The sequence below is a fragment of the Equus caballus genome, chromosome 11 (genome assembly GCF_041296265.1).
Source record: "Equus caballus isolate H_3958 breed thoroughbred chromosome 11, TB-T2T, whole genome shotgun sequence".
In the NCBI taxonomy this organism is placed as follows: Eukaryota; Metazoa; Chordata; class Mammalia; order Perissodactyla; family Equidae; genus Equus; species Equus caballus.
The window spans coordinates 32,692,749-32,719,838 of record NC_091694.1 but is presented as its reverse complement, the minus strand read 5'-3'; the positions used below and the strand labels follow the sequence as shown (position 1 = coordinate 32,719,838).

At 50.9% G+C, this 27,090-nt stretch overlaps 2 protein-coding genes, 1 long non-coding RNA gene and 1 other non-coding gene across 6 annotated transcripts in view; 3 read left to right on the top strand and 1 right to left on the bottom strand.

Moving 5' to 3' along the window:
- Positions 1–1,885, top strand: part of RNF43 (ring finger protein 43) — a 59,962-nt gene extending 58,077 nt beyond the window's left edge. For all 3 annotated transcript variants that reach the window (XM_070227470.1, XM_023652888.2, XM_023652887.2), the window contains one exon: positions 420–1,885. In XM_070227470.1, the coding sequence (XP_070083571.1) occupies positions 420–463 (44 nt within the window). In that variant the 3' untranslated portion in view covers positions 464–1,885. The remainder of the gene's footprint in view (positions 1–419) is intronic.
- Positions 1,886–3,146: 1,261 nt separating this feature from the next.
- On the top strand, positions 3,147–9,173 carry SUPT4H1 (SPT4 homolog, DSIF elongation factor subunit). The gene is made up of 5 exons (XM_001503700.6): positions 3,147–3,500; positions 4,068–4,174; positions 7,920–7,975; positions 8,258–8,311; positions 8,759–9,173. Exons 1-5 carry the CDS (start codon positions 3,342–3,344, stop codon positions 8,824–8,826), a joined length of 444 nt encoding a protein of 147 aa, XP_001503750.2. The 5' UTR covers positions 3,147–3,341; the 3' UTR covers positions 8,827–9,173.
- Positions 9,174–12,330: 3,157 nt separating this feature from the next.
- Positions 12,331–22,215, bottom strand: LOC138916263 (uncharacterized). Its single transcript, XR_011423249.1, has 3 exons — positions 21,999–22,215; positions 20,191–20,318; positions 12,331–17,215 (listed from the first exon to the last, which is right to left on the bottom strand). It is a non-coding gene; the product is annotated as an uncharacterized lncRNA (long non-coding RNA).
- Positions 22,216–23,302: 1,087 nt separating this feature from the next.
- Positions 23,303–23,366, top strand: MIR142 (microRNA mir-142). The gene has a single exon (NR_032899.1). It is a non-coding gene; the product is annotated as a microRNA mir-142 (primary transcript).
- Positions 23,367–27,090: the final 3,724 nt, after the last annotated feature.

Here is a 27,090-nt window from a genome sequence, read left to right as displayed (position 1 = left end):
TCTCTTATGACTCCAGTCCTGTCCACTGGCATAACTGCAATTTGCATGCACACCTTCTCTCCTACAAAGTTGTCAGGTCCCTGCTTATTTATTTATTTATTTTTTTGTTTTCTGTTGGGCACATGATAGTAGGCCAGATTCAAGAGTACTTAATAAATATTTTTTGGATGAATGAATAAATACCAAGTATTGGTAACATACTAGTTGCTATATATATTTCTCTTTATCTAGATTTGTTTTCTCTCCCTTGTGTCCCAACTGGGGCCCCTCTCAGCTTTCAATCTAAATATCCCTCTGGACACATTCCCTGCTCCTCCCTCTCTGTGGTTCCTTCCCAGCCGTACTTTGCTGCAGGTGGAAAAAGCAAGAGGCTGGCCTGACATTCAATGACCTCTTTCCTCCCGTTTCTCTAAACGCAGGCTCAGAGGAGGAGCTTGAGGAGCTGTGTGAACAGGCCGTGTGAGATGTTCAGGCCTAGCTCCAACCAAGAGTGTGCTCCGGATGACTCAGGGCCCTACCTGGCACAGAGTCCTGCTCCTGAGAGAAGAAAGGACCTCAGAAAACACCCCTCTCTTTGCTGTACTTCCTGGAACCACTGGAAGAAGAGTGGTGATGGTGGGTGGCAGGAGGTGTTGTTTCCTGCTGCCAGCTCCAGATCTTGTCTGCAGAACACATCTGCAGTGCAGCAAGTCTGTGTCCAGCCAGGCAACCAGCTGCTGCCTGTGTGGACTGGCTCCCTTGAAGGCTGTTTTTTGAGAGCAGAAAGCTAGGAATGGGTAGATAGGTGTTATAATGGTGCTGCTCCTACCCTCAGCCCCAGCAGGTCTCCCTCATCCCAAGCCTCATGTTCATACCAGCCAGTGGGTCCAGCTGAATGCATGCATCTCCTTCCTTGGGTGAGTGCTGCACGCCAGCTTTGGCTTCTCCCAGGTAAGGCTGCTGCATCAGCAGCAACCCTGGCTCTTACCATTTTCCTTCTCTCCAAAAGGATCAGGAGCATTGGCGAGCCCTGAGCCCTAAAAAGCAGAGCTCTGCAGCTTCTCCAGGCAATGTCTGCCCTGGTGCATAAGGGAGGATGTTTTTTCCCTTCTTGTCCTTAATTGTCTGATTCACTATATTAGGTCAGAGGGGAGGCTTTAGGAAGCCAGGGTGTGGAGTTCTGTCCCCAAGGTGGTACAGCACCTTGAAGAACCTGGGATGAAGCCTCTGATTTCCAAACTCCCTTGTCACTCCAGGAGCCCCAGTTCCTCTAGGGGCTGGCGCTGGTGATAGGGAGAGGGAATAACTCTTCCTTGGAGATCTCCTATCTCAAAGTCTCAAAGTAGGCGGAAAGAAGATTTCTGCTAGACTTCATCTAGGAAGAGGGAGGATGGAATGAAGGTAGAAAAGGTAGAATTAGAGCTGAACAAGGACAACAGGGAATTCTTCTCTGGGAGTTTTCTCTCACAGCAGGACGGGGAACAGGGGGAGAGCAAAGGAAAAGCAAAGTGGGACCCTTGGGGTTAGATGGCCCAGAGGCCCAGCCTCCTAATAGAAGCCATACAGGTCAGGGTAAGCCATGCGAGAGTGGAGTTGCAGCAGGAAGTCTGGCCTGGGCAGCTGGTACCAAGTGGGCAAGGGCTGAGGGGTTTCCTTAGGGTGACATTCACCCCAGGGCAGCTTGACCATTGCTGGCCCCTCTAGCATTATCCCATTTGGAATGTGAATGTGGGAGCAAAGTGGTCATAGGACCCCACCTGGGAATCTTCTTCCCTCAAAGTAAGTGGGGAACTAGCACCTAGGCACCCACATGGGTATTTATATCTGAACCAGACAGAAAGATGCTTGAATCAGGCACTATGTTGAGAAATGTATTTATTTGCTAATATATTTATCCACAAATGAAGTCTGGTCTCGTGTTTTTGTTCTGTCACAACTGTCACTCAGGGTAATGACTTCATCTTCTGCATCAACAGAAATAAATTACATCTGATATCAGAGGCTAAGCTCTGATTTATGAAAAGATAGGGTAGAGTGGTGGGCTTGGCAACAAGAATGGGTTTGTAAGCCCCTAAAAGCATGGTTTAGTGAGATCAGGGGAGGAGAAAACATGGCTGGATTCTCACTGTGGTTCAGTTGTTTTCTACATTATTGCTGTACTCTTTACTTCCCGCTCTAATTTATGATGTTTCAGTGACTTTCTTTGTGGCCCTGGGTAAATATTCTGTGCTTCATTTTTTTCCACCCATAAAATGGGCTTACTTCGCAGTGGTTGCAGAGCTCCACTGAGATAACATAAAGGAAAGTATTCAGTGCCAGAGAACATCCCAACCCCAGTCACAGAGCCCATCTGAACACAGCATGAGACATGCACAAGACAGGCCCGCCTTGAAGTAGCTCAGTCTCAATTAGGCCTGTTTGGGAGGGTGGAACAGCAGGGCCTGAAACTATTTATATCTCAAAGCTTCAGTTCAGATAAACACAAATGACTGTGCTCTGCCTACACGCGGGACCTCGGAAGATCAAGAGAGCCGGTGCCGGGCGTAGGAAGAATTCCGCGGGGCCCGGGGAGGCCTTGCTTTCATCCTCCCAAAGCCCTCCCCGCTCCGCCTCTCCGGGAAAGGGCTGGCAGGGGTAGTGGTGGTCTGCTGCCCAATTCTGAACCAGAGAGCGACATTTAGCTTCCTATAGGGTGAAATTAAAAAAAAAAAAATCAAAAGGACGCAATCTCCTACAGATGTTCTGAAGTAAAGGAGCTGTGTCTAAATGCTAAAAGCTGCACAAAGCGTAAATTATCGGCTGGAACGAGGAAACGTACGTAAAGAGTTTTAAAAAATAATTAAGCAGGCATTTTTCCGCCGTGCGTTCACGGCCGGCATTCCTGCGGACGGCCAATGGAAACCCTATCAAGCCCTCGCCGTCAGGAAGGAGGCGGGGCTGTCCCCGGCTTTCTTTCCGTCTCTGCAGAGATAATCCAGAGGGAGACAGTGGACTCTCTGGCCCCGCGCTTTTACAACGGGCAGACAAAAGAGAATCTCGGCTGTCACCCGGGAGCCTCCCAAAGGGCCCGCGGCCTGGTGCCAGCGGCCTAGATCAAATGGCCCGCGCCGCCCGGTTCCGGCCCGCGCCGCGGCACGCTCTCGCGCAGGCGCCACCGCGCCGCCCCTCCCCCACAGGCCCCGCCCACAGGGCCAACGGCCGCGCCGGCCTCGCCCTCGCGCAGGCCCAGGTGGCGGGGGCGCGCGCCGGCCCAGGTGACTCCCGGCCGGCCCCGCCTCCGGGCGGGAGAAACCATCTCCTGAAGCGGGGGGAGGGGCGGGGCTCGCGGCCTTACACACCGGAAGAGGAAGTCTGAGCACCGGATGTGTCGGGCATTCTGGGTAATTCGCTGTTTACTTCCCGTGAGCGAGGGGTCTGTGGCACAGTCGCTCGTTGTTCTTCCATCGGAGAGGATGGCTCTGGAGACGGTGCCGAAGGACCTGCGGCATCTGCGGGCCTGTCTGCTGTGTTCGCTGGTCAAGGTATCCATCTGGGACGTGGTTTAGTCGCGGTGGGGGACCAAGCTGGGGGAAAGAGGGTAGAACGGGGCTCCGGGATAGTGGAGAGAAAGGTAAGGGCCAGGCCGCCGGGGGTGGCAGGCGATGTGGGGGAGCTGCAGGAGGTCGTTGTTTATGTCGGTAGGAAAGCAGGCAGGTTTGGCAGCCGTGGGCACGGGCGGTCTTACATGCTTTGGAATCCTCAGCTCTTAGCACAGGGCTGACCCCTTAACAGATGTTCGGTGAACTTCTTTTGGAGCCGAAGTACACCGGGAGTCAGAGGAGGGTGGGAATCTGCAGCTGAGGGAGTAGTCGTAGGGTGCCTGACCCTGAGGAGACTAGGCAAGGGAGTAGGTAAAACGCCGTTGGGAACGAGAGAGGAAGGAGTGTGAGGGTGGCACTCAGGAAGGGGCTTCTGGGAGTGGTGGGTGGGGGACCTGGTGAGATAGAGCGAACGTAGAAAGCCGTCTCCTTGACCAGGTAGAAGTATTGAGAAAGCTCCTGTTTTTGGCCTTGTCCGTGCTCACCTCTCTCCTTTTTTCCCCCTCCCAGACTATAGACCAGTTTGAATATGACGGTTGTGACAATTGTGATGCATACCTTCAAATGAAGGGTAACCGAGAAATGGTATATGATTGCACCAGCTCTTCCTTTGATGGGTAAGCCCCTTTAGATTCTTTCCTTCCTTCTACATTCCCTCTGCCCCCACCCTAACCGACCCACCCTACCCCACCCCACCAAGTAAATGTGGGGCAGGCTTTTGAGACCTAATCATAGTTGGTCTCAAAGTTACTTTGAGACACACTAGTCCTATGCTGTCCAGTACAGTAGCCACTACCCACGTGTGGCATTGAGCACCTGAAATGTGGCTGGGTCAAATTGAGATATGCTTTAAACGTAAAATGTACTACCCTGGATCTCAAGGGCTTAGCGCGAAAAAGAATGTAAAATATCTTAATAGTCTTTGTATTAATTATATGCCTAAATGATAATACTTTGGATATATTGATTAAGTGAAATGTATTATTGAAATTAATTATACCCGTTTGTCTTTACTTTTTTAAACATGGCTGCTAGAAAATTTCAAATGATTTGTGCAGCTTTCATTATATTTCCACTGGACAGTTTTTCACTGGAATGTTAGCTCATTAATGGTAGGGAGTTTGTTTACCTTGTGTGCCATAATATGGCATAGGGCCTGGAAGGTGGTGGATGCTTAATAAATGTTTGTTGAATGCATGAAGATCCATTTTGAAAATGAAGAAAAAGGAAGGTACGGTAACAGTAAACGATTGCCCCAAAGCTGATGCTTTTAGAGAACTGTAAGAGGACCTATAAGAAAAGTTTTCGCTTGGCAAGATTGTCCAGTGGGGAGAAAGGGAAGTGAGAGAAACATAAGTGGCCAGGTTTCAATTTTCCTTCCTCAAGGTAGGAGCCAGAGGGCAGTGTTCTTTGGGGGTTAAGGAGGTACTAAGTTTCTTTGGGCCTCTAGGCCAATTAAGAGTTTATGCACAAACTGGCCCAAACCGGATACTTGCCAAGGTTCCCTCAAGGTGGGCCAATTCCATACCTTCTTTGATTTCCTTTAAGGAAGAATAAGGGATTGGGCAAAAGAGAGGTTGTCGTGGGACCTTTACTTCCTACATGTGCATGTACAGACTCAGGTAGATACTCCAGTCCCTAGTGCTAGCAAGTGAACGAAGGGACTCCCATCTATGGGTGAAGTTCTGTGTTGGCTGCTGTGAGAGATGTCAAGAGTTACACAGTGAGGGGCTGGCCTGGTGGCACAGCAGTTAAGTGCGCACGTTCTGCTCCAGTGGCCTGGGGTTCGCTGGTTCGGATCCAGGGTGTGGACATGGCGCCGCTTGACAAGCCATGCTGTGGTAGGCGTCCCACATATAAAGTAGAGGAAGATGGGCACGGATGTTAGCTCAGGGCCAGTCTTCCTCAGCAAAAAGAGGAGGACTGGCAGTAGTTAGCTCAGGGTTAATCTTCCTCAAAAAAAAAGTTACACAGTGAGATACTTACTAGTAAGAGAGACACAGTGTAAAGTTTTGCATATTAGAGTTTAAAAAATTGTAAAATGTACATAAATTTACTTTTTTGTGTGTGTGTGAGGAAGATTGGCCCTGAGCTACCATCTATGCTGATCTTCCTCTGTTATGTATGTGAGTTGTGCCTCAGCATGGCTGGTGAGGGGTGTAGGTAGGTGCGCAGGATCCGAACCTGCGAACCAGGGCCACCAGAACAGAACGTGCTGAACTTAACCACTATGTCATGGGGCCAACCCAAAAATTTACCGTTTTTAAGTGTAGAATTCAGTAGTATTAAATATATTCACATTATTGTGCAGCCATCACCACCATCCATCTCCAGAACTTTTGTCATCTCATTTCCTCTTCCTATCAGCCCCTGGCAGCCACCATTCTACTTTCAATGGATTTGACTACTCTAGATACTTCATATAAATGGAATGATACAATATTTGTCCTTTTGTGACTGGCTCATTTCACTTAGCATAATGTCTTCAAGGTTTATCCATGTTGTAGTGTGTGTCAGAATTTCCTTGTTAAGCTGCATAATCTGTTGTATGTATGGACCACATTTTGTTATCCATTATATACTGATGGACAGTTAGGTTGCATAACAGCCACCATTTTGGCTGTTATGAATAATGCTGCTGTGAACGTGGGTTTACAGGTATCTGTTGAGGTCCCACTGTTCACTTGTGGGTATATATCCAGAAGTGGAATTGCTGGATCATTCTATGTTTAATATTTTGAGGAACCACCATACTGTTTTCCAAAGTAGCAGTACCACTTTATATTCCTACCAGCAGTGCACAAGGGTTCCAATTTCTCCACATCCTTGCCAACACTTATTTTCTGGTTTTTGATAATAGCCACCCTGTTGGGTGTGAAGTGGTATCTCATTGTGGTTTTCATTTGCATTTCCCTAATGATTAGTGATGTTGAGTGATCTTTTCATGTGCTTATTGGCTATTTGTATATCTTTGAAGAAATGTCTGTGCAAGTCCTTTGTCCATTTTTTTATCAGGTCGTTTGCTTTTTTGTTGTTGAGTTGTGGGAGTTATTTATATATTCTGGTGCTTATTGGCTTTTGAAGAGTGAGTATATCACAGGCTAAAGGACATCAGAGGAGGGTTAGATGAACTCAGCATATGAATCAGACTCTTAAGGAAAGAAGTACAGGATTTTTGAGGAGGTTGAGGTGAGAGAGGCAGAAAAAGCATTCTAAACAAAGAGATTGACTCAAGCAAGAGCATGGAGTGGGAAAACCAGGGTATGTTTGGAGAATGGTGAGAATTGTTTAGGTTAAGTCATAAGATTGGATAACAGGCGCTGTAAGGCTAGAAAGATAGTGGAGGAGAGAGGAGAATGTGCTTTTGGCCAGGCGAATGGCCGGCATACGTGCCTACCCCAGGTCAGTCTGCTGGGCCAGGGCAAGTATTACCCTACTCACCACCCCTGGAGGTGGGGTCAGTTCACTCAAAGCATATGGCTGAGAATGTGGGATTTGCATGGGGAGAGAGGCTCCCCAAATAAGAATCCAAGATTGCTGCAAGAGGAGAGGGAATGGTTTGAGGAGGCAGTCAGCAAATATCAGTGCCTAGAAGAGTCCTGTCCCAAAAGGCATCAGTAAGAGTTTGAGTGAGTGAGTGAATGACAAAGATAACCCCCAGCTTCTGAAAGCACCTGATGCACACCTGTTAAGTAGCAGGCTTCTAGCCCTTGCGTAGCCTTTCTGTTGCCTGTGCTCTTGGATCACAGCTACGCTGGGAGGGACTCTTAGGATAATGAGAGCTAATGTTTATGTAGCATCTGCTCTGTGCTAGGTGTGTTTCGTGTATTAGATCAGCCTTTGAGTCTTATCCTGATGAAATTCTGAGAGGTCTCCATATGTGTGCCAGACTCTACAGCTCATTAGAGGCAGAGCTTGGCCAAGTCTAACTTATTTCTGGTAGAAGGACCCATTGTTTTGAGTCACCCTCCCCTTGACACTAGACCGCAGCCCCCTAGTGGTTGTGTTGGTTGTAATCAGTAACACTGGCCATCTACCTCTAAAGCTATCCTGTTTGCCAGGGAATCCTTGGGCTAAGGATGTTTTTGAGCCTAGTGAGATAGTCTTTTGGCGGTGGTGACTGATGAGAGGGACGTAAGTGCAAAGGACCTTTGTCAGTACCAGCTTTGAGTCAGCCCCTTCCCAGCATTAGAACTCAGTTTCCCCTGCTTTCTAGTAGAGACTCAAAACTTGGCTTTTGCATATGTTTCCTCTCCCAGCACTCTTGTGCTGGCTGGGAACAGTAAAGAGGGCAGCTCCCGTGGTCTGTCTGTTCTCTAGTAGGGGAGCCTCAGGCTAATTCTGTTTCTTTTCCCTTCCCAGAATCATTGCGATGATGAGTCCAGAGGACAGCTGGGTCTCCAAGTGGCAGCGAGTCAGTAAGTATCTCCCTTTCTCCTTATCCTAGTTGTGTTGTTGTTGCTGTCTCTCGGGTCCAGTGGGGGAGTCTTAAATCAGGGTAAGTGGTTTCAGAGGGAGAAGGATGGGGTTGTAGGAGAGAAAAGGAAAGTGCCCTGTGCTCTGTCATTTAACGCTTGTAGCCAAAGGTAGTGATTGCTCTTCTCTTGGAGTGGGAGCATTTCTTTCATTTTTAGTTTAAGCCTCCATTTGGTCTTTAGTCTTAACTCATTCTTATTGCAATCTCTTTTCTTCTCTCTCAGGTAACTTTAAGCCGGGTGTATATGCGGTGTCAGTCACTGGTCGCCTGCCCCAAGGTAATACTAGTCATAATGATAGTCAATGTTCATTTATTGTGCCAAGCTCTGTGGAAGTCCTTTATGTGAATTAATGCCAGTTCTCACAACTCTGCGAGGTAAACTAGGCACACACAGGTTAAATAACTTGCCCAAGGTCACCCATCAGGTAAGTGAGGAGCCAGAATTTGAACCCAGGCATTTTCGCTCCAGAACCCTTGCTTTTGATGACTACAATGTGTCTCTTTTTCTTCTCATTCGTACCAAGTCATTACCAGGCACTAACCTGGGTCTTCAGTAGTAAAAAGCTGACCAAGCAGGACTATTGAGCAGTCTAGGAACTCCCGTTTGCTTAGCCCCACCCCTCCACCCCACCCCAGCCAAAGTGGCAGCTGAGGGACCTTTCCTATCCTTCAGAATCCTGGAATCTTCTTCCCTCATGGAGCTGTTTTTTATTTCCTGCCACAGGAATCGTGCGGGAGCTGAAAAGTCGGGGAGTGGCCTACAAATCCAGAGACACAGCTATAAAGACGTAGCAAGATGCATGGCTGCCAGTATCTTTGCTCCCCATCTCCTGCCTCTCCTTATTTTTTGTTGTGGAACTAAATAAGCAGAGCTTCAAATACTTCCCACTCTCCAGTTCTGAGACTCAGCGGACCGTTGAGAGAGCAGTACAGCATGTCCCTGGGCCATTTTACCTTCTTTGGACTACTGGTGGGGGTGGGAGGGGTTTGGATTGGTGGATTAACAGAGACTGAATTGGTTGGGGTGTAGGATGCTGGTTTTCCTACCCACAGCCCAGGGCTGTGCCCTTGTGCATGGGCAGGAGTCTGGGTCAAATGCCAATAAACATGAACCCCTGAAAAGGTTCTTAAGCCCACGAGAGATGCCTCGTTTCCTTCTTTTCTCTTAGCTGGGCACAGTAAGAACCGGTAACATAGTGGTTAAGTTTGCACACTCCACTTCAGCGGCCTGGGGTTCACGGGTTTGGATCCTGGGCGTAGACCTATACACTGCCCCTCAAGCCATGCTGTGGCAGCATCTCACGTACGGAATAGAGGAAGATTGGCACAGATGTTAGCTTGGGGACAATCTTCCTTGAGCAAAACGAGGAAGATTGGCAACAGATGTTAGCTCAGGGCCAATCTTCCTCACAAAAAAAAACCCACCCCACAAAAGTTGCTTTGTAAGCACCTTCTCAGAGCAACAGAGGCTCTTTTGCTCCCCATTACTCATCTCTGAGCTCCAGGGTTACCGCCTTTTCAGTGTGCTTCCTTGCGTCTTGTTGGAAGCTCTGCTCTCCTGAGTCTAGGCAACCCCATGGGCCTGGTAGTCCTGGTGTCTGGCGGTTGTAGCCATCTGCCCTCTAGACCCTCAGCAGGTGTCCCTTGAAATAATAAGCCTTCTTTGTATTCTTTGACCCTTGGCCAGGTTTAATACTTTTTTTCCTTGTCTGTTTTCTTCTTTTTCCTGCTCTTTCTATGCCTTAGGCTAGTCAGTGGCACTCATGACCTCCCTCTCCCCCATTCACATCCCTCTGTATTCCCCTAAGGAGACCCAGCCTCAGGTGGCTTTTGCGTCTTGGTCTGGCTAGTTTGTACTTCCCCTCCCTTTCTTCTCTGGCCTAGGAGGGACCTTGAGTGATGTCATGTTATTGGCCAACGTGACTTACTTGTTTTAGAGGTAAAAATTTACCATAAATTCTCATTTACTTAAATTTCCACAAAAATCCTGTCAGTATCCCCATGATTTCCCTTTTTTTAAACACATTAGAATCACCTGTAATTTATTATTTTCTTTAGATTGGTGCCTGAGCCGTTGCCAATCTTTTTTTTTTTCCTTCTCCCCAAAGCCCCCCAGTACGTAGGTGTGTGTTCTAGTTGCTGGTCCTTCTGGCGCTGCTGTGTGGGATGCCGCCTCAGTGTGGCTTGATGAGCGGTGCCATGTCCACACCCAGGATCCAAACCAGGGAAACCCTGGGCTGCCGAAGCAGAGCGTGAAAACTTAATCACTCCACCACGGGGCCAGCCCCTCCCTGTTTCTTGTTCTCTATCTATAAAACAAGAATGAGTATACTCTGTCTACCTCAGGAATGTTGCAATTATAAAAATGAAGCAATGGGAAAAAAAATTCCGTAACTTAAGTTTTATAAAAGGTAAACTTCGTTTGCTGTCCTTTTATTAGCCGTTCTTCAATATATGTATGTGCACAATCAACCAAAATAGTTGGGGAGGGGCCGGCTCCGTGGCCGAGTGGTTAAGTTCGCACGCTGTGCTGTGGTGGCCCAGGGTTCGGATCCTGGGCGTGGACATGGCACCGCTCGTCAGGCCACGTTGAGGCGGCATCCCACATCCCACAACTAGAAAGACATGCAACTAAGATATGCAACTGTGTTCGGGGGGGGGGTTTGGGGAGATAAAGCAGAAAAAAAACAAAAAGAAAAAAAAATAGTGGGGGAAATACCCAGAACCACCAATGCAGGGTAGCTCTGACTCATTGGCAAAGGTGCCTGCTCTAGGGCTTTGTGTCTCTTAGCCACCTGGTGTTGCTAGTGAGTCAGTGTCTCCTTACCTGTGGCCTGGAGTGTGGGGGAACAAGGGAGAGATGCTGACTCTCCCCTGACCCGCTTTCCTCGTCCTCTCATAAGAAGGAAGCTGGGACTGGCTCAGGCCGCTCATGTCACCACTCACAGGTCCTCCTCAAACCAGAACCATTTTCTTTGGTGCCTTCAAGCTCTGAGGGAATGGTCTGTTAACCCAAATTCCACCTGAGTTTTTCAAAGGATTTCCCCTGCCCAGCAAACTGAAAGAGCTCCAGGGGTGCTGGTTTCTGTCTGATTTCAATCTGGAAGGAGCCTTGGGAAGCGGCCCCACCAGGCTAGAGCTTAAGTCCTGGAGGGAAGAAGTGGGTTTCAGCAAGAGTGCCTAGGCCATGCAGCCAACACCCAACTTTCACTGGCTTTCTCAAAAAGTCCCTTGGAAATCCCCGCTGCTGTCCTGTGTGTCTGACCCGGACGTGGCTGCTTGGTGAGAATGGAAACAGTTGTGGGGAGGGGAGGCAAGAGGAGCTGTGCACAAATAACCACACTCAGGCTGCCTCAACCCCACACTGAGCTGGGGCCCTAACTGTCAGCCTCGCAGGAAGCGAAAGACATAGGCACTGATGGTTGTGGGGGAGGGGGACCAGTTGCAGTGACCGGATTTCACGCAGTTCCAACTGGATTCTGCCTAGAAGCTGCTTCTGAATTTGCTTTCTTGCTTTCTTTGGTCTTTGAACCTGCTTGTGGTGCCACTCAGCAGCCCAGATAGGCAATAAAGTGCTGGATCCCCATCCCTGGCTGGGAGCCCAAAGAAGCTGAAACAGAGACCATTGGTTCTTCAGGGCTCTTTGGGAGTGAGCAGTGCTGTGTGGTAGAAAAGGTTTCAGGAGCTGGTACTGCTGCCCTGCTCTCCGCATGCGTGAGGGCTATGCCCTGCCCATTCTGTCTGTCAGAGGTCCAGCCCCATTCTGACTCCTGAGGTCCCATATCTGCCCAGCGTCTTGTTTGTTCCCTTGCTCAGTAGTTTGGCTTCTTTCCTTCAGAAAGGCAAGGCTCCTCCCTAGTTCAACAAGGACAGACTCAGGTCAGACAGATTAGAAACAGTAGTGACCAGGCTGCCTTCCCCTTGCCTGCTTATTGCTCATTCTCCACTCGCCTCTCACCACAGGCTGTGGGGTTAGGGTCTCTCCCCAAAATGGTCTAAGTGGCAGTGCATTGCCGAGTGCAGCCTCCAGCTCAAGGCAGGGTTTGGTAGCTGATAGAACAAGGGTCAGAACATTCTGGTCTTGGAGGGGAGCAGTTTCCCCAAGAGTAACGGGGATGGGCTCTTCAAGTTTGGGATTGAGGCCTCCCCTCTGGGCATGGCCATTACCTTCTTACTCCCAACCTGTCTATAACCTGTTATTCAAGCCCCCTCCCTGCCGCCTGATCTGTGTGTGTGTGTGTGTGTTGTGTATACAAGAGACAGGTAGGTAATATTTAAGAACAGACTAATAACATCTTTGTCTGGAAGTCTGGTTCATGTTTATTATCAGTAAACCCTTCATTTAAATAGCATTTTACAGTTGACAAAAGGGCTTTCACATCCATTATCTTATTCAATCCTCACAAAACCCTTGTGTTATAGTTAACTTCCTAGGTAGTAATGAAGAGTTAAAGTGACCTGGTATGATCAAGTGGTGGAGCCTTAGCTCAAGAAATACATTGCCCACACCCAATTTAGTGCTGCTTACTGTTTCTGACATAGTTATCCCCAAACGCAGCAGGTTTGCTCCCTTCGTGAACATCCCACAGAACCAGCGTGAGGCCTTAGCTTGTTGTTGCGTGAAAGTTACACGACCCTACACATTGAGCCCCCCTGACCACCATACTCTGACCACCTACATCTCTGGTCCCTAGGTCTAAAATTAGCTAAAGAGAGGGAGGCAGTGTGGGGAAATGGCCCAGGGAAGAGGTCCTCGGGATTTACTCAAGGAACCGTGTGCAGAGCATTGGGAAACTGGTCCAGTCCTTCTCCAACTCCCACCTCGCTGCATCTTCTCTTCCACTCCAGCAGCTCTTAGGTATCTGCCAGTCTGAGCTCCATACTCCCCAAACTCTCCTGCTTTTTTCTACTCACCACATCCCTCCATCTGCAGCCCAATTATGGCACCTTTGTGCTCCACTGGCACACAGACTCGTGTGATAAAAACACGCACATCCAACTAGGGGCCTTGTCCCTGCCTGCCAGCCTTGCTGTCTCCACCACCCATTAGTTGTGACTTTTCCAACTCACTTTACTTCTTTAAAATGAAGTTTGCCCCTTAATAAATGCAGGTGACAAAACTCTTGTGTTAGGTGGCAGGATAGTGGTTATCTGTGAAAGGTGGGGGTGGAAGAAGGCATGAGGGGCTCTTAAGGTGTTGGTTAGGTTTGTTTCTTGATCTGGATGCTAGTTACATAGGTCGGTTCACTTTCTGAAAATTTATTGAGTTATACACTCATGATTTGTTCACTTTCCTGTTTGTACATGATATTTCAAATTTAAAAAGCTCACTTAAAGGGGCCAGCCCTGTGGCTGAGTGATTAAGTTTGCACGCTCAGCTTGGTTAGCCTGGGGTTTGCTGGTTCAGATCCTGGGCATAGACCTATGCACCACTCATCAGGCATGCTGTGGCGGCATCCCACATAGAAGAACTAGAATGACCTACAACCAGGGCATACAACTATGTACCAGGGCTTTGGGGAGAAAAAAAAGAGGAAGATTGGCAACAGATGTTAGCTCAGGGCCAATCTGCCTCACCAAAAAAGCATACCTAAAAAAAAACTCACTTAAAGATGCAGTTGGTGGCAGGCCCTGTCTTTAACTTAGGTAAAATAATTTGAGAGCTGTAAACTACTAAGTGTATCTAAGGAATTGTCATTATCCAAAGTTGTCCACCTCTAGATAAATTCTAGGTAAGTGTGGCAAGAATGTCATCCCTCTGGCATGGTTGGGCAATGGATGTTCCAACACGTCTTTCATACATAAATATATCAAAACAAATAGTTTCCTTCAAGTACCATGGCTTTGTATTTTCATCTCTCTTTCTGTTCTCTCACTTTTTATGACATTTTGTTTTTAAATATGTATTTCCTTGCTATTTGGATATGACATTCTGGATGTGATTTAACCTTTACTTGGCTCACAGTCATTGTTATAAACCTCCATTTTTGCATCATCTGGTGAAATGGTTCTGGGACTGATTATTTTTCCACCTCTTGGATTCATGTCAGCCTGTCAGCTGTCACTTCTGCTGCTCATGTGTGGCTGTCCCCCTTCCAGTCTTTTTTGAGCTAGGAGAACAGACAGCCGTGCTGGGTAAAAATTGCTGAAGGGGGGCTGGCCCCGTGGCCGAGTGGTTAAGTTCATATGCTCCGCTGCAGGCGGCCCAGTGTTTCGTTGGTTCGAATCCTGGGCGTGGACATGGCACTGCTCATCAAACCACGCTGAGGCAGCGTCCCACATGCCATAACTAGAAGGACCCACAACGAAGAATATACAACTATGTACCGGGGGGCTTTGGGGAGAAAAAGGAAAAAAATAAAATCTTTAAAAAAAAAATTGCTGAAGGGTGAGCCGGTAAGGCTTAGACTGAAGAAGAAAGCACATGACTGCCTGCCTGGGCCTTGGGTCTCAGAGGCCTTCACCAGTGGGAGGGTGAGGTCCAGAGTGTTGGGCTGTAGAAAGAGTGAAGGCAGATCACACAGAGAATGTGAGCACTGGGAGAGTCGTGACTTAGGCTAGGCCCTCACTTTAGGGGTGAGAAGACTGAGCCCCAGAGACAGTGGTCAGAAGTCCAGAGGGTGTCACTGCTACTTCGTATGTCCTACACTGCTTGGCTCAGCGCCTTTTGCCTACAGATTGCTGTGTTTCTCTTTGCTGTAAGATTGCAGGAAGCAGGAACTGAGTGCGGAGAAAAGAGCTCAGTGCTGCTGGCACCAGGATGCCAGATCCTTTGAGAAATATGATGGAAAACATCTCCCCTCTAGATCTCCGCTCTCCTATTCTCAACACTCGCCCCAGAGTTGGGGGCAGGTATTCTGGGGTCATGGACAGAGGACTTGAAGCCCAAACTTTCCTTGGGGAGTCCACCCCACAGCGGAGGGAGGCCTGGGCATGTAAGAAGTCAGATAGCAGGCCCATTTCAAGAACTCCTGTGCGCCTCCTGACTGTGCACTCTCCCTCCTCCAAACTGAACTCTTGTGCTACGGAGAGAACTTGAGGGAAGGTAAGGAACAGCTTCAGGCACCAGGGTGGGGGAACCCAGCTTCTCTCCAGAATGGAGTCCTCATTCCTTCTTCCCCAAACCCAGCAACTGCCACCCTTTCAACCCCTCCCCCCGTCCCGGAAAATACCTGGAAGGAAGTGAGTGCTCTGGGGCCACTAGCCGGAAGAGGGGTTTAACTGTCACCTTGTCTCTGGGGGCTTGAGTAGCAGAGGGCAGAGGGGTACATGCAAATCCATGCTTGGGAGAGAGAAAGAACTCCACGAAGAGGGTGGCAGCCAGCGCCCAGCCTTCTTCCTGGGCTTGTGGTCCCAGCAGGGGCTGGGGAGGCCTGAGGGAGTGATCACAGGCCCTGGGAGAAGCCAGCAGCTGCCCCCACCCTGTGCAGGCAGCTCCAGCACTGGCACTTTCTCTGGGCAGCTGAGTAGACTCACTTCCTCAGCCCTGCACCCCAGGGGAGCAGGGAGATGGGGGCGGGGTCTGGAGCCCAGTAGAACCAGGCAGGAAGATAAGGGGATGGAGGAGGTTGAGGTTGGCACTTCATGTCCCTGGTGAATGAGCCCAAGGAGAGCGTGTCTGTTCTGCTTCTGCAGCAGGAGGGGCTGAGCTTAGATTGGAAGGACCCCTCTGGCCCCCGCACCTCCCCTCCCTCATTATAGACACCAGAGGCCAGAATTGGGAACCACATGGTGTCCCTGCAAAGAGATCTTTAACAGCAACTGGGAGGCAAGAATATGAATGAGAAGCAGCCCTGGGCCAGCGCTTCTACGATAATAATATATTAGTATGGCATTTACCAGATTCAAAACTGGCCACCTCCATCATTGCATTTGACCCTCAATACTGTCCTATGAGGCATTATTCCCCTTTCATAGATGAAAAAACTGAGTTTCAGTTATGTTATTTGCCCAAGGTCAGTGGCCAGGCAAGCCTGCACTGGTGTTTTAGTCCTATGGCCTCCCTTTCATTTGGCCCTCCCTTTTGTTCTGCCCCGGCCTGTGGGGATCTAGGGCCCATAACCAGGCAGGAGTGAGGGGGTCCTCCTTGTCTTCCTTTTGCTCCCTTGAGTCCCAGCCTGCAGGTGGGGCTCTTGGGGGTGTGGGTCTACTGACTTCAGCACCACGTCTTTGGGGATGAAGGCCCCAACACCTCCCTGGGCTCACTCACCCTTGACCCTTCCTGGAGGGCTTGTGCCCCTGCTCGTCCCCCACACCCATTTTGCCTCAGGCCTCTCACCTCCTCCCTCCACCCCACCTCCAGCCACAGCCCCATGACGTGGCTGCCTGCACCCCATTGGCTGGCCTGGGAGCATTTGCCCTTATTTGGCCAGGCCGGCTCCAGGCCGGGCCTCCACCCCCAGCCCAGCCCCCGCAGGCCTGTCTCTCTCACTTCATCTTTTTGAGGTTTGGCTCTGGGGCCCTGGCGGGCGTCGCTTCAAAAGCACTTTCTGGTTGAGTCACTTTTTAACGGCTCCAGTGCTGTGAGCTGCTGCTGCTGCTGCTTCTGCTGTGGCTGCTGGGGGACCCTGGCCTGCGTGGCCAGCCCTCCCCCACCTGACTGCCTACTAGGCTCTGAGGGAAGGGGCTGGGTGGCCATTCGCTGTGGGAGAGATTCTGCAGACCACTTGGTCACCTGTTAGACCCCTCTGCCCCCTCACCCACAAGCCTGGAGGCAGGAAGTCTGCCTTGAGTTCCCCCCACTGCTTTTTCCAACCCGCTTCTCTGGGTTTGTGAGCCTGCATCTCCACCATCTGTTGAGTATCCCCTCTGAAGTCTGCCAGGCCTGGTCCTTTTGGGAGCACTTTGAATAGTGTCTCTTAGGGGGACAGAAACGAAATGCAGACTGTTGGCCGATTTTCAGGAAGGTGAAACTTAACCTCGCGAGTTTCCGGTTCCTCATCTCTGAGATGGGGACACCATCGTTTACATCACTGGGTCAGCATGATGATCAAATGAGACTCAGATTGAATGTGTTATATAAAGTTCTCTAGATGCCTCAGCTGCTGCCCTTCCCCCCAGCTCCGTGGAGGTGAATGAAGAAACAGCCCAGAAGAGCTCACAGGGCCGTCCTCACAGAGCGCTCTGTTCTTTCCACCCTTCACCTTCCACTTTTCCAGGAGTCGCTGGGATGTGAGGAATCCTGTGGAGGGCAGGATGCTTGCAGGAGGAAATAGACCAAGGGATCACCCCCCACCCCCAGCCCTTTGCCCCTCCTTCCTAGCCAAGATAAGGGGAGGATTCTGCTCAGGATCTTTTCCCAGCCACCTGCCTTCTCTGAGCTATGGGTGCTCTGCCCTTGAGCCAGCTGGGGAAGTCCATGGGTTGTCTAGTGGCTGGGCTGGTCTTGGAACACAGGGCTTGCTACTTCCTCCTCCAATATCCCTGGGGCCCCTGGCTCTTGGGGACTTCCTAGAGTATAAACAGGTCCTCTGGTCAACCTCCTCTTCAATTTTGTAGATGAAGAAACAAAGGCTGGGGGTTGGGGGACAGATTCAGTGACTGGTCTAAAGTTACACTGCAGATAGCCACAGCAGAGGGGGGGTGGGGCAGGCAGACCAGACCTCTAGTCTCCTGCCTCCTAGTTTTGCCCTCTGCTTGGTGGTCCTGATGTTGGGAGTAAGGAGTTAGGCTGATGAGGGATCGCCAGCTCTCGGGACACACACACACACACAATTTATTTGTAGCAGTTTAAACTGGGGCAGGAGTAACTCTGCAAGTGAAGCCAGGCACCTGTGTGTGGAAAGAGCCAGGAGGAGCTTTCTTTCATTTCCCTGCTTGTGTCCCTAGGAGATCCCAGTGGAGGACGCTTCTGGTTTCATGGCCACTCCCACAGCAGTGGTCAAGGTGGCCTTCCTCACACCCACACCTCTTTTCCTACCCAGACCACCCTGCCTCTTCCCAGAGGCTGTGGACCAAACCCTGAACTTGGCCCTAACTTGCTTTGTGACCTCAGGCTGCCTTCTGCCTCTCCCTGGGTTTGCAGCTCAGTTTCCTGACTCAGGCCAGCTTGCTGCCCGACCTTGCTGCTTAAAAGGCCTTGGATACTGTGATCCAGAGAGCTGAGCCAGAAGCCCATCCCAGAGCAGAGCTGGCCTCCCAGGGGGCACTGCAGCTGCCCCTGGCGATAGTAGAGCAGGAGAGCATGAAGCTAAACCTGGAGGGTGTCTGGACCGTGCAGGCAGGGCTGAGGGAGAGCCTACCCACCCTCCTCATCTGAGGCTCTCAGCACTCCTGGTGCTCCCCAAGGCTCTGAGATGAGTCAGGGACTGTCCTGGGTGCTGAGATGACCTCTGCAGGGCATAGGGCTGTCCTAGGTTCAAGAGGCTCTTCCTTATCTCAGCACCTGCTTCCCTTGGCGGCTCCTCCAAGAAGGGCGGTGAAAGGTTCCAACATTTGAGACTATTGACTCCAAATGTCTTTAGCCCCATTTTGCAATACTGGGGGCTCAGTTTCCCTCCTTTGTGGGCAGGCCTGCCCCCAACTCTGGCTCCCCTGAGGGCGGGCCTGCTGTGCCTTCTGACTTCCTGTTTGCGAGTGGTTAGGTCCTGTGGCTTCTCTCTTGTTGTCTCTTCACAAGACAGGTTATCTGGGCTGCCATCTCCGCCTGCCTGCCGAGTAAGGGCCCCAGGCCCCTGCAGCTGGAGAGCAGGCTTAGTTTTCTTCTCAGCCTTCATGTGCCACCTTTGTCATTTCTCCCACTCTAGGCTTGCTCTCCTTGCAGGTGTTAGGTCTTCAAAAGACCATTTTCTCCTGTTTCTCCTCTTTGTCTGGTCAGCTTCTACCCTCTCTATCTCCTCTCCTTCCATGCCCTCTTCCATCTGTATTCACTTCCTCCAGGAAGCCTTCTCTGATGGGTGCCCTGTGACTCTGAGGTTGCACTCCAGCATCCATCAGTCCAGCCCCCTGGGCCCCTCACCCCCACCCAGGACTAATTTGCCCTTGTTGCTATAATTTTGTAAGATGTAGGGATGTGTGGAGGTGTTACGTGTGTTCTACTTCACTCCTTAGATTCAGTGCTCGCTCAAGTAGGAGCCAGCGTCCCCATCAGACCTGAAGCTCTGGACCTGCTTTAGGGACCACTGCTCACTCACACCGACACAGAAAACTCTCAGACCCTGCATATCTGTGTCTCGCCTATCAGATTGGGAGTCCCTGAAGCTGGGTCCTGTGTCCTTTTCTCCTCAGGCTCACATTTATCTGCCCATAGCCTCAGCTTGGCGCGTGAAGATGCCTGTCCCAATGGTCAGTGAGGCTGGGGTGGGAGTAAGGGATAGTGAGCCTGGGATCTCCCAGGATCCCGCCCAGACTCCAGTGGCCTCAGCTGTCTCACCAATTTGTCTTGATGCAGCTGCCCCATCCCTACGCCTTCTAATTTTGGTCCCTACTCTTTCTCCCCTTTTGCTACCTCTGAGCAGGAATCTGATCCCTGGACTAAGAATGTCAGAACTGGAAAGGACCATGGAGGACATTTTATAGCAGAGTCCAAGTGAGCCAAGGCTGCCCAGTGAGTGCCTGGCTGAGCCTGGACTTACCACAAAGGGGCAGAGTTTGAAGAATCCACTTGAACTCCTGTCTCCTCCACAAAGAGAGGCCTCCTCTCTCAGCCACCTCTTCTCTCGGCCATTGACCATCATCCAGGGTTTAATTTCTCTCATCACGAGGAACTCAGGCAGCAGGCAGCTTTGGGGGCAGGAGTGCAAGTCACGCCTCTCTCACAGAGGTGGCTGTGTTCTCAAGCCGTCCTCAACTCACTCTCATCACCCTCCCAAGCACTGGCCTCACATTCCCGAGTGAGCTTTCCTGGGCGTTTGCGGGGAGAAGGCAGGTGTGTCCAGGAGTGTGCAGCAGGGCTTCCTCAGGTGTGTTTGTGGGCCTGAGCTGGGGTGTCACCTACTGTGTGTCTGTGTGGCTCTGGGCCTGCTGTACCTCTCTAGAAAGGAGACTGTGAATCTTTTGGGCTCTTTTGACCCTGCGTGTGTGCATGTGTGTGCGCGCGCGCGTTCAGGCACCCACTGCTCTTCCCTCAGTCACCTGCCAGTCAGTCACACAGGCCACACACGTGGGTTGTGCCAGCCTGGAGCAGGGCTTCCAGTCCAGCACTCCTGTTCTACTTACCTGGGTGGTTCTTATTGTCTCTGCATCCTCATCCCAGGCCTGGCCCCTTCCTCATCCTTGATTGTGTCTCTGGCCTTGTTCTGTTTCTTCTGGTTTGAGACCCAGCAGAGCTGGGAGTCATCGCTGGGCTGGGGGAGAAGTCCAGGTACAGGGACCCTGAGCCCCACTTCAGTTCCATCCCTCTTCAACCCCAGCCTCAGAGTGGGAACCAGCAAAAAGCCCAGCCCCTCCAGAAGCCTCCTGACCCTAGAAGCTCTGTGGACACAGAGGCTAGACCTCAGACTCTCTCCTTGAGGAAAAAAAATCAGTGGTGGTCTTTGGCCTTGGGCATTGAGGGCATACAAAGGAAAAGTAGCCTCTGTTGTCACAGGGCAGCAGGCATCAGGGACACCCCCACCCTGCTCACGACAAGAGAGGGGCTGGGTTAGAAACTGTTGAGGGATGAATGTGGCCCTCAGAAGGAACCTCAGGTCTGACTTGCCACAGGTCACATGCTGAAGGAGTCTATGGCAGAGCTGGGCCCCAAAGCCGGGCCTCCTGGCTCCCAGTCTGTGAGATTCCTTTGCTGGGACAAAGCACATCTGAGGTGATGATTCTTGGGGCACTCTAAGCAGAAGGTGGGGAGGCAAGATGCTCTTGGAGGAGGGGCCCTGAAGGGTGGGGGTCCAGGAACCCAGGTTACTGCACAACTTTGATATTCTTATCCTCTTATCGCCTGGGGCAGCCACTTCCCCTCCACCCAGGTCTGCAGCAGCGGTGGTCTGTTAAAGGAGTACTGTCCCATTTCTGGGCAGCTCACTCTCCTCACCGCTGTCTCTTCAGACATTAGGCACTGAAGGGCCCTGTTCCCCCTTTCTTTGTCCCATTTAGGGGCCAACTTTCCAGGTTGAGGGCTGCCCTTCCTTAAGGAAAAGATGTGAGGCAATCTCCCTCTTTGCTGCCCTCTTCCATGCCAACCCTCTTCTGGGCCTGAATCGGAGAGTTCCCTGAAGTCTTTGTGGACCTGACCCTGAGTGGGGGACCCAGAGGAGAGGCCTATGGCCTTCAGGGAAGGAGTCACTGGGTGAATGTCATCCACTCCTCCTCCCCCTCCCCTAATCTATTCCTTTGGATTCCAGAGCCAAGCCCACTGACAGGCTTGGAGAACCTTGAGGAAAATGTGTGGCCCGGATCCAGCTCACCCTTGCCCCCAGCCCAGACCCACGCCTTGTTCCCCTCCCCCAGCCAGGGGCCCTGGGATGGGCAGCTTCCTGCCTTCCCCATGGGGAAAGCGGGGGTGGCATGCAGGTGGGCGGGCCCCTTGCCCACATCCGGTGGCTGCCAGAAGCTCCCCTGGAACATCTTTCCCTCCATTCCTCCAAGCCCAATGGCACCCATGCCCTGCCTTAGACCCTGGTCCTTACCACTGTTCTGCCCTGCCCTCCCATCCCCACAGGCCCTGAGAGAATCATGAACACCCAGTTTAGCATCAAGAGGCCCACCTGGCCTGTGTGACCCCCATACTGTGCTGAGGGCACAGGCCTGGTCTCCTTCAGGCTGGGGCTGTGGGAGGGGTGGCTTTGTGGGGTGCCGAGGGCAACTGACTACATGGAGGGTATTGAGATGTGCTGGCCCGGACCCCCCCTTATGCATCTCTACCTCCATGGCCCCTCTGGGCAGCACATATAGAGGAACCATGGCTTGGTCAGAAAGCCACTGCTGTCCGGAAAGGAAGGGAGTTTGCTGGGCTGGGGTCCGTGGGGGTGGGGCTCAGAGAAAAAGTCCTTTTCTTGTCCTGGAATTCAGGACTTCGTGTTTTGGGCACTCACTGAAGGTCTTGAGAGGGAGTCCTTGCCTCCTGGAGTCACTCTGTGCCCTGAGTCAGTCTCAGACACTTGAATCATCCCCTGGAGCTGGTGCCATGGGGGAAGGGCAGGCCCGGGGTCCCGGAAGCCACCTGCCCAGGGTGTGTGAGATGGTCTCTTCAGCCCCCCTCCCGCCAATACCCAGCCTCGTCTCTGGTTTCCTGTCAGTCTGTCCTCCCCTGGGAGGGGAGGGGCGCTAATCTCCGCTGTGGTGTGGGGGCGGGCTCCAAGACCGTTGGGCGCCCTGAGATCTGGCCCACGTGGCCTCGGGGTTATAAGCCCTGCCCGCCCTGAAGGGAACCCCACTTGGGAGCCTGGAGCGCAGGACTTGCTCCCTTCAGCCCTGCAGCATCAGGTAAGGGTCCGAACTTTCACTTCAGCCCCAATCGGGCTCCTCGACTCTGGGCCTCAAGGGGCAATGAGGGGTTGGGGTTTCGGGCCCTGGGTGGAGAAGCTTTCGGGGAGGCTTCAGGGGCTTGGGTGCCAAGGCTTACTAGCAAAGCTCTAGGCAAAAAGGTGCAATAACGCTCAGATCTACTGGCCTTCATAGTGGCACAACTCTTCAAAATCCTGGGCCTTGACTTCTCTCTAGATGAGGAAGGTAAAATGGCTCCTGGCCCCCAGATGAAGAAAGAGGGGTTCAAGGTTTCAAGGGACAAGGGCCAGAGAGTAGGGTGGGAACGGCAGAGGGTGGGCAGAGGCTGAAAAGTGGGATGTGGTGTCAGTGAGAGGCACTAAGTGTCTCCCGCCGCCCAATATGGCTACCATCTCCGTTGCAATAGCCTTGGGCGCCTGCCTGGGGAGTTCCCGGGCAGCGAAGGAGTCAGGGCCTTGGGCTGGTGAGGAGGTTGGGGACTGAGGCCTTGGCGGAAGGAGGCTGTGCCTGCCTCAGGTGGACTCTAGAGGGCAGGTATTGGGGCTGGGAGGGGTCACTCAGGGGGTCAGAACTGGGGACTGAGGTGAGGCCTCCAGAATAGCCATGGTCTCTACCTGAGTGTCCTGAAAGTGGGGGGATGGGGTGGAGCCCTAGGGGGAAGGGAAGAGGGAACCAAAGAGGAAGTGGGGGGAGGGAGGTAGAGGAGGCTAGTCTGGCGCCATGCTGAGTCACCGCCCACAGGGCCCAGGGCGGGCCCTTTCGGGGCTACGGAGAAGGGTGTTGGGGTCTTGGGAAGCCACGGGGAGGGCTGAGGGGCTCTTGAAGCAGGAGTCAGGAGGAGGAGCGGGCGGCCTGAAGAGTACCCGCAGACGGACAGACAGACAGTGCAGTCACCCATAAAGTAGAAAGCACTACTAACAGCACTGGAGGGTGTAGTGTTTCCTACTTTATGGATGAGTGTACTGTGGGCTTCGGAGACCACGCCGCCGCCGCCCGCCACCGTCTTCCTCCACACTCAGGACCGTGTGTGACAGGTGAGCCCCTCAGGCACCCTCCCCACCCCACTCGAACCCCTGAAAGGCCTTCACTGCCCCCTGTGGTGCTGTCCCTCCTGGTTCCGGCCAACCAGGGAAATGCCACATCAGCTCCTCCGCTGCCTTGAGGCCTGGGAGGGCTGGACATTTGGACCTGACGCAGCTGTGGAGAGGCCCCGGCGCCGGGGCCCAGCCTCGAATGGACAGATGCCAGGACAAAGAAGAGGCGGGAAAGGAGGGTAGATGGAAGGGAATGGGGGGGGTGTGTGCCAGGGACCCCAACACTAATAAAGAATGGACTCTGCTTCTCTTTTGTCTGAGATTCTGTTGCTGGGATTGGGAGGCTGAATGGGTTCAGCAGGCACATTGGTGGGGTGGGTGCACAGAGGGACTGGGAGGGAGAATCACTCTCACTCTCCTGAGAGATATGAGTTTGGCCCTGCCTTTGAGACCAGAAGAGGGCTCTGGGCCTGGCCAGGCCGCAGCTGCCAAGGAAGGATGCCTGGGGTGAGGACCTCCCTGCAAACGGAGGAAAGGGGGCAGGACATGGAGGGGCAGGGTCATGAGAGCCCTCCCACCTTTTACTTGAACTCTGGCTCTGCCCTCCACTTACTTTCCACACCCCCAAACTGAAGGCTGCCTACCACCAGTCCTAATCTAAGAAAGTCTAGAGGGTTGTTGGTAGTATAAGAAGTGGACACACACCCACTATGGCCCCCACACAAAGCATCTTCTACTTAGACAAGGGCACAGATACTCCTATACAAAGCACATACTTTGTCATGTGTGTGCATTTACGTACAGGGTCCCTGTACACATATGCTATCAACACACGTGTACAGTGACAGACACATGTGACATGGCTGGCATGTCACACAATGATATACGCACACTCAGGACACATACATATTCAACGGTACACACACGTGCAATGATACAAACACATATGATGTGTGTCACGCGTAGAAGAGAATACAAATACGCGCATAGTGACATTCACATAATAGACACATTGGTTCCATACACACACAAATATAGTGACTCACTCATACATGGTGATAAATATACAATAGGTACATGGTGATATCTATACATCTAGATATCTAGATATAAATGAAACCATGTCATTGTATGGCATTACACACATTTACATGACTGTATGATAGTGTGTCGTTACATATTGTGTAATGCCATATAATGGCATCTGTACACATATATCGTGTCATATGTGTTGTAATTTATACACACACAATCATAGCCTCATATACACATAACAGCATACAGACACTGTTGCAAGCAGGCATCTATGCAATGACATAGAAACATGCATGCATATATATCCAGGGAGACTTATAGACACATAAAAGCACATACACACATACATATGTATGTATGTGTGTACATATGTAAAATAATACAATGGCCCCACACACATATACAGAGATAAATATACAGTAATATGCTGCATAACAACGTTTCAGTGAACAACAGACCACATATATGACGGTGGTCCCATAAGATTAGTACCATATAGCCTAGATGTGTAGTAGGCTGTACCATGTAGGTTCGTGTAAGTACCCTCTGTGATGTTTACACAATGACAAAATCACCTAACAATACGTTTCTCAGAACGTATCCCCGTCATTAAGCAACACCTAGGCTATATGGTATAGCCTGTTACTCTTAAGCAACAAACTCGTACAGCATGTTACTGTACTGAATACTGCAGGCAACTGTAACACAATGGTAAATATTTGTGTATCCAAACATAGAAAAGATACAGTAAAAATATGGTATAAAAGATCAAAATGGTACACCTGTATAGGGCAGCTACCGTGAATGGAGCTTGCAGGACTGGAAGTTGCTCCAGGTGAGTCACAGAGTGAGTGGTGAGTGAATGCGAAGGCCCAGGACATCACTGCACACTACTGTAGACATCATTTTTTTTTTCCTTTTTCTCCCCAAAGCCCCTCGGTACATAGTTGTATATTTTAGTTGTGCGTCCTTCTAGTTGTGGCATGTGGGATGCCACCTCAGCGTGGCCTGACGAGCGGTGCCATGTCTGCGCCCAGGATCTGAACCAGCGAAACCCTGGGCCACCTAAGTGGAGTGCATGAATTTAATCACTCGGCCACGGGGCCGGCCCCTACTGTAGACTTTATAAGCACTGTACACTTAGGCTAAGCTAAATTTATTAAAAATACTTCAGTTTCTTCAATAATAAATTAACCTTAGCTCACTGTAACTTTTTTACTTTATAAACTTTAAAAAATTTTTAAAAACTTTTTGACTCTTTTGTAATAACGCTGAGCTTAAAACACAAACACATTGTACAGCTGTACAAAAATGTTTTCTTTATGTCCTTATTCTATAAGATTTTTTCTATTAAAATTTTTCTTTTTAAAGATTGGCACCTGAGCTGACATCTGTTGCCAACCTTTTTTTTCTTCTTCTTCTTCTCCCCAAAGCCCCCCAGTACATAGTTGTATATTTTAGTTGTGGGTCCTTCTAGTGGTGGCATGTGGGATGCTGCCTCAGCATGGCCTGATGAGCGGTGGCATGTCTGCGCCCAGGATCCGAACCAGCGAAACCCTGGGCCGCCGAAGTAGAGCGTGCAAACTTAACCACTCGGCCATGGGGCCGGCCCCCTAAAAATTTTTTAATTTATTTCTTACTTAAAAAATTTTTTTGTTAAAAACTAAGAGATAAACATAGACATTAGCCTAGGCCTACACTGGGTCAGAATCATCAATATCACTGACTTCCAGCTCCACATCTTGACCCACTGGAAGGTCTTCGATGGCAATAACATGCATGGAGCTGTCATCTGATATGATAACAGTACCTTATTCTGGAACCTGCCTGAGGCTCTTCTTGAGGAGGCATCACTCTTTTCAGAAATATGTCCATGGTGGTTTGCTTGTTTTTTTCTTTTTTTCACCATAGATTTGCTTGTAAGCAGATAATGCACCATGAACATTGGTCTCTATTAATGAAAACCTATGATGTTATGATGGCTATGATGTCACTAGGTGAGAGAAATTTTTCAGCTCCATTACAATCTTATGGGACCACCATCGTATATGCGGTCCATCATTGACTGAAAGGTCTTTATGTGGCGCATGACTGTATACGCGTGCTACACATATGCATGCACACAATGGCATGCGTATATACCCTGACATAAACATCAGCGACAGACATCATGTAGTGATACATATTGATCTACACACTGCTGTAGGGAAGTGAGGATGTCATCTCCTCGCCATGCATCAACTCTGGCCTGGGTGGAGCCTGTGGCCAAGGGCCCTATGGTTTAGTGCTGCTGCTGCTATTCCCCAGGGGCGCCACATGAGGGCCCCTGACCTTGGCCGAGACTGGCTTGTGTGCAGATGGACTGAGTCCCAGGTTCAGAGGGTACAGGGGCTGCCTCCCTGAGACATCTCCCAACGCCCCTGTCTCTGGGGACTCTATCTAGGCCCTTGCCCCCACATACAGGCTGACTCGTGGGTGAGGGAGTTTCCACATCTTTGTCCCCAAAAGCCATTTTCCCATAGCAAAAAGGCTTAAGGCTAGACAGAAGACGAACTTCCTGACAGTTTGGGGCAAAGCCTCCCCAACAGACCATGTGGACTCCCCTGCTGGC

What these genes read in the sequence shown, in the direction of transcription:
- SUPT4H1 (XM_001503700.6), top strand. Translation starts at nt 3,342, where the DNA reads ATGTGTCGGGCATTCTGGGTAATTCGCTGTTTACTTCCCGTGAGCGAG. An exon ending in ACCAGCTCTTCCTTTGATGG is followed by an intron (nt 4,175 to 7,919) that starts GTAAGCCCCTTT and finishes TTCCCTTCCCAG; the next exon opens with AATCATTGCGATGATGAGTC. An exon ending in CACTGGTCGCCTGCCCCAAG is followed by an intron (nt 8,312 to 8,758) that starts GTAATACTAGTC and finishes TTCCTGCCACAG; the next exon opens with GAATCGTGCGGGAGCTGAAA.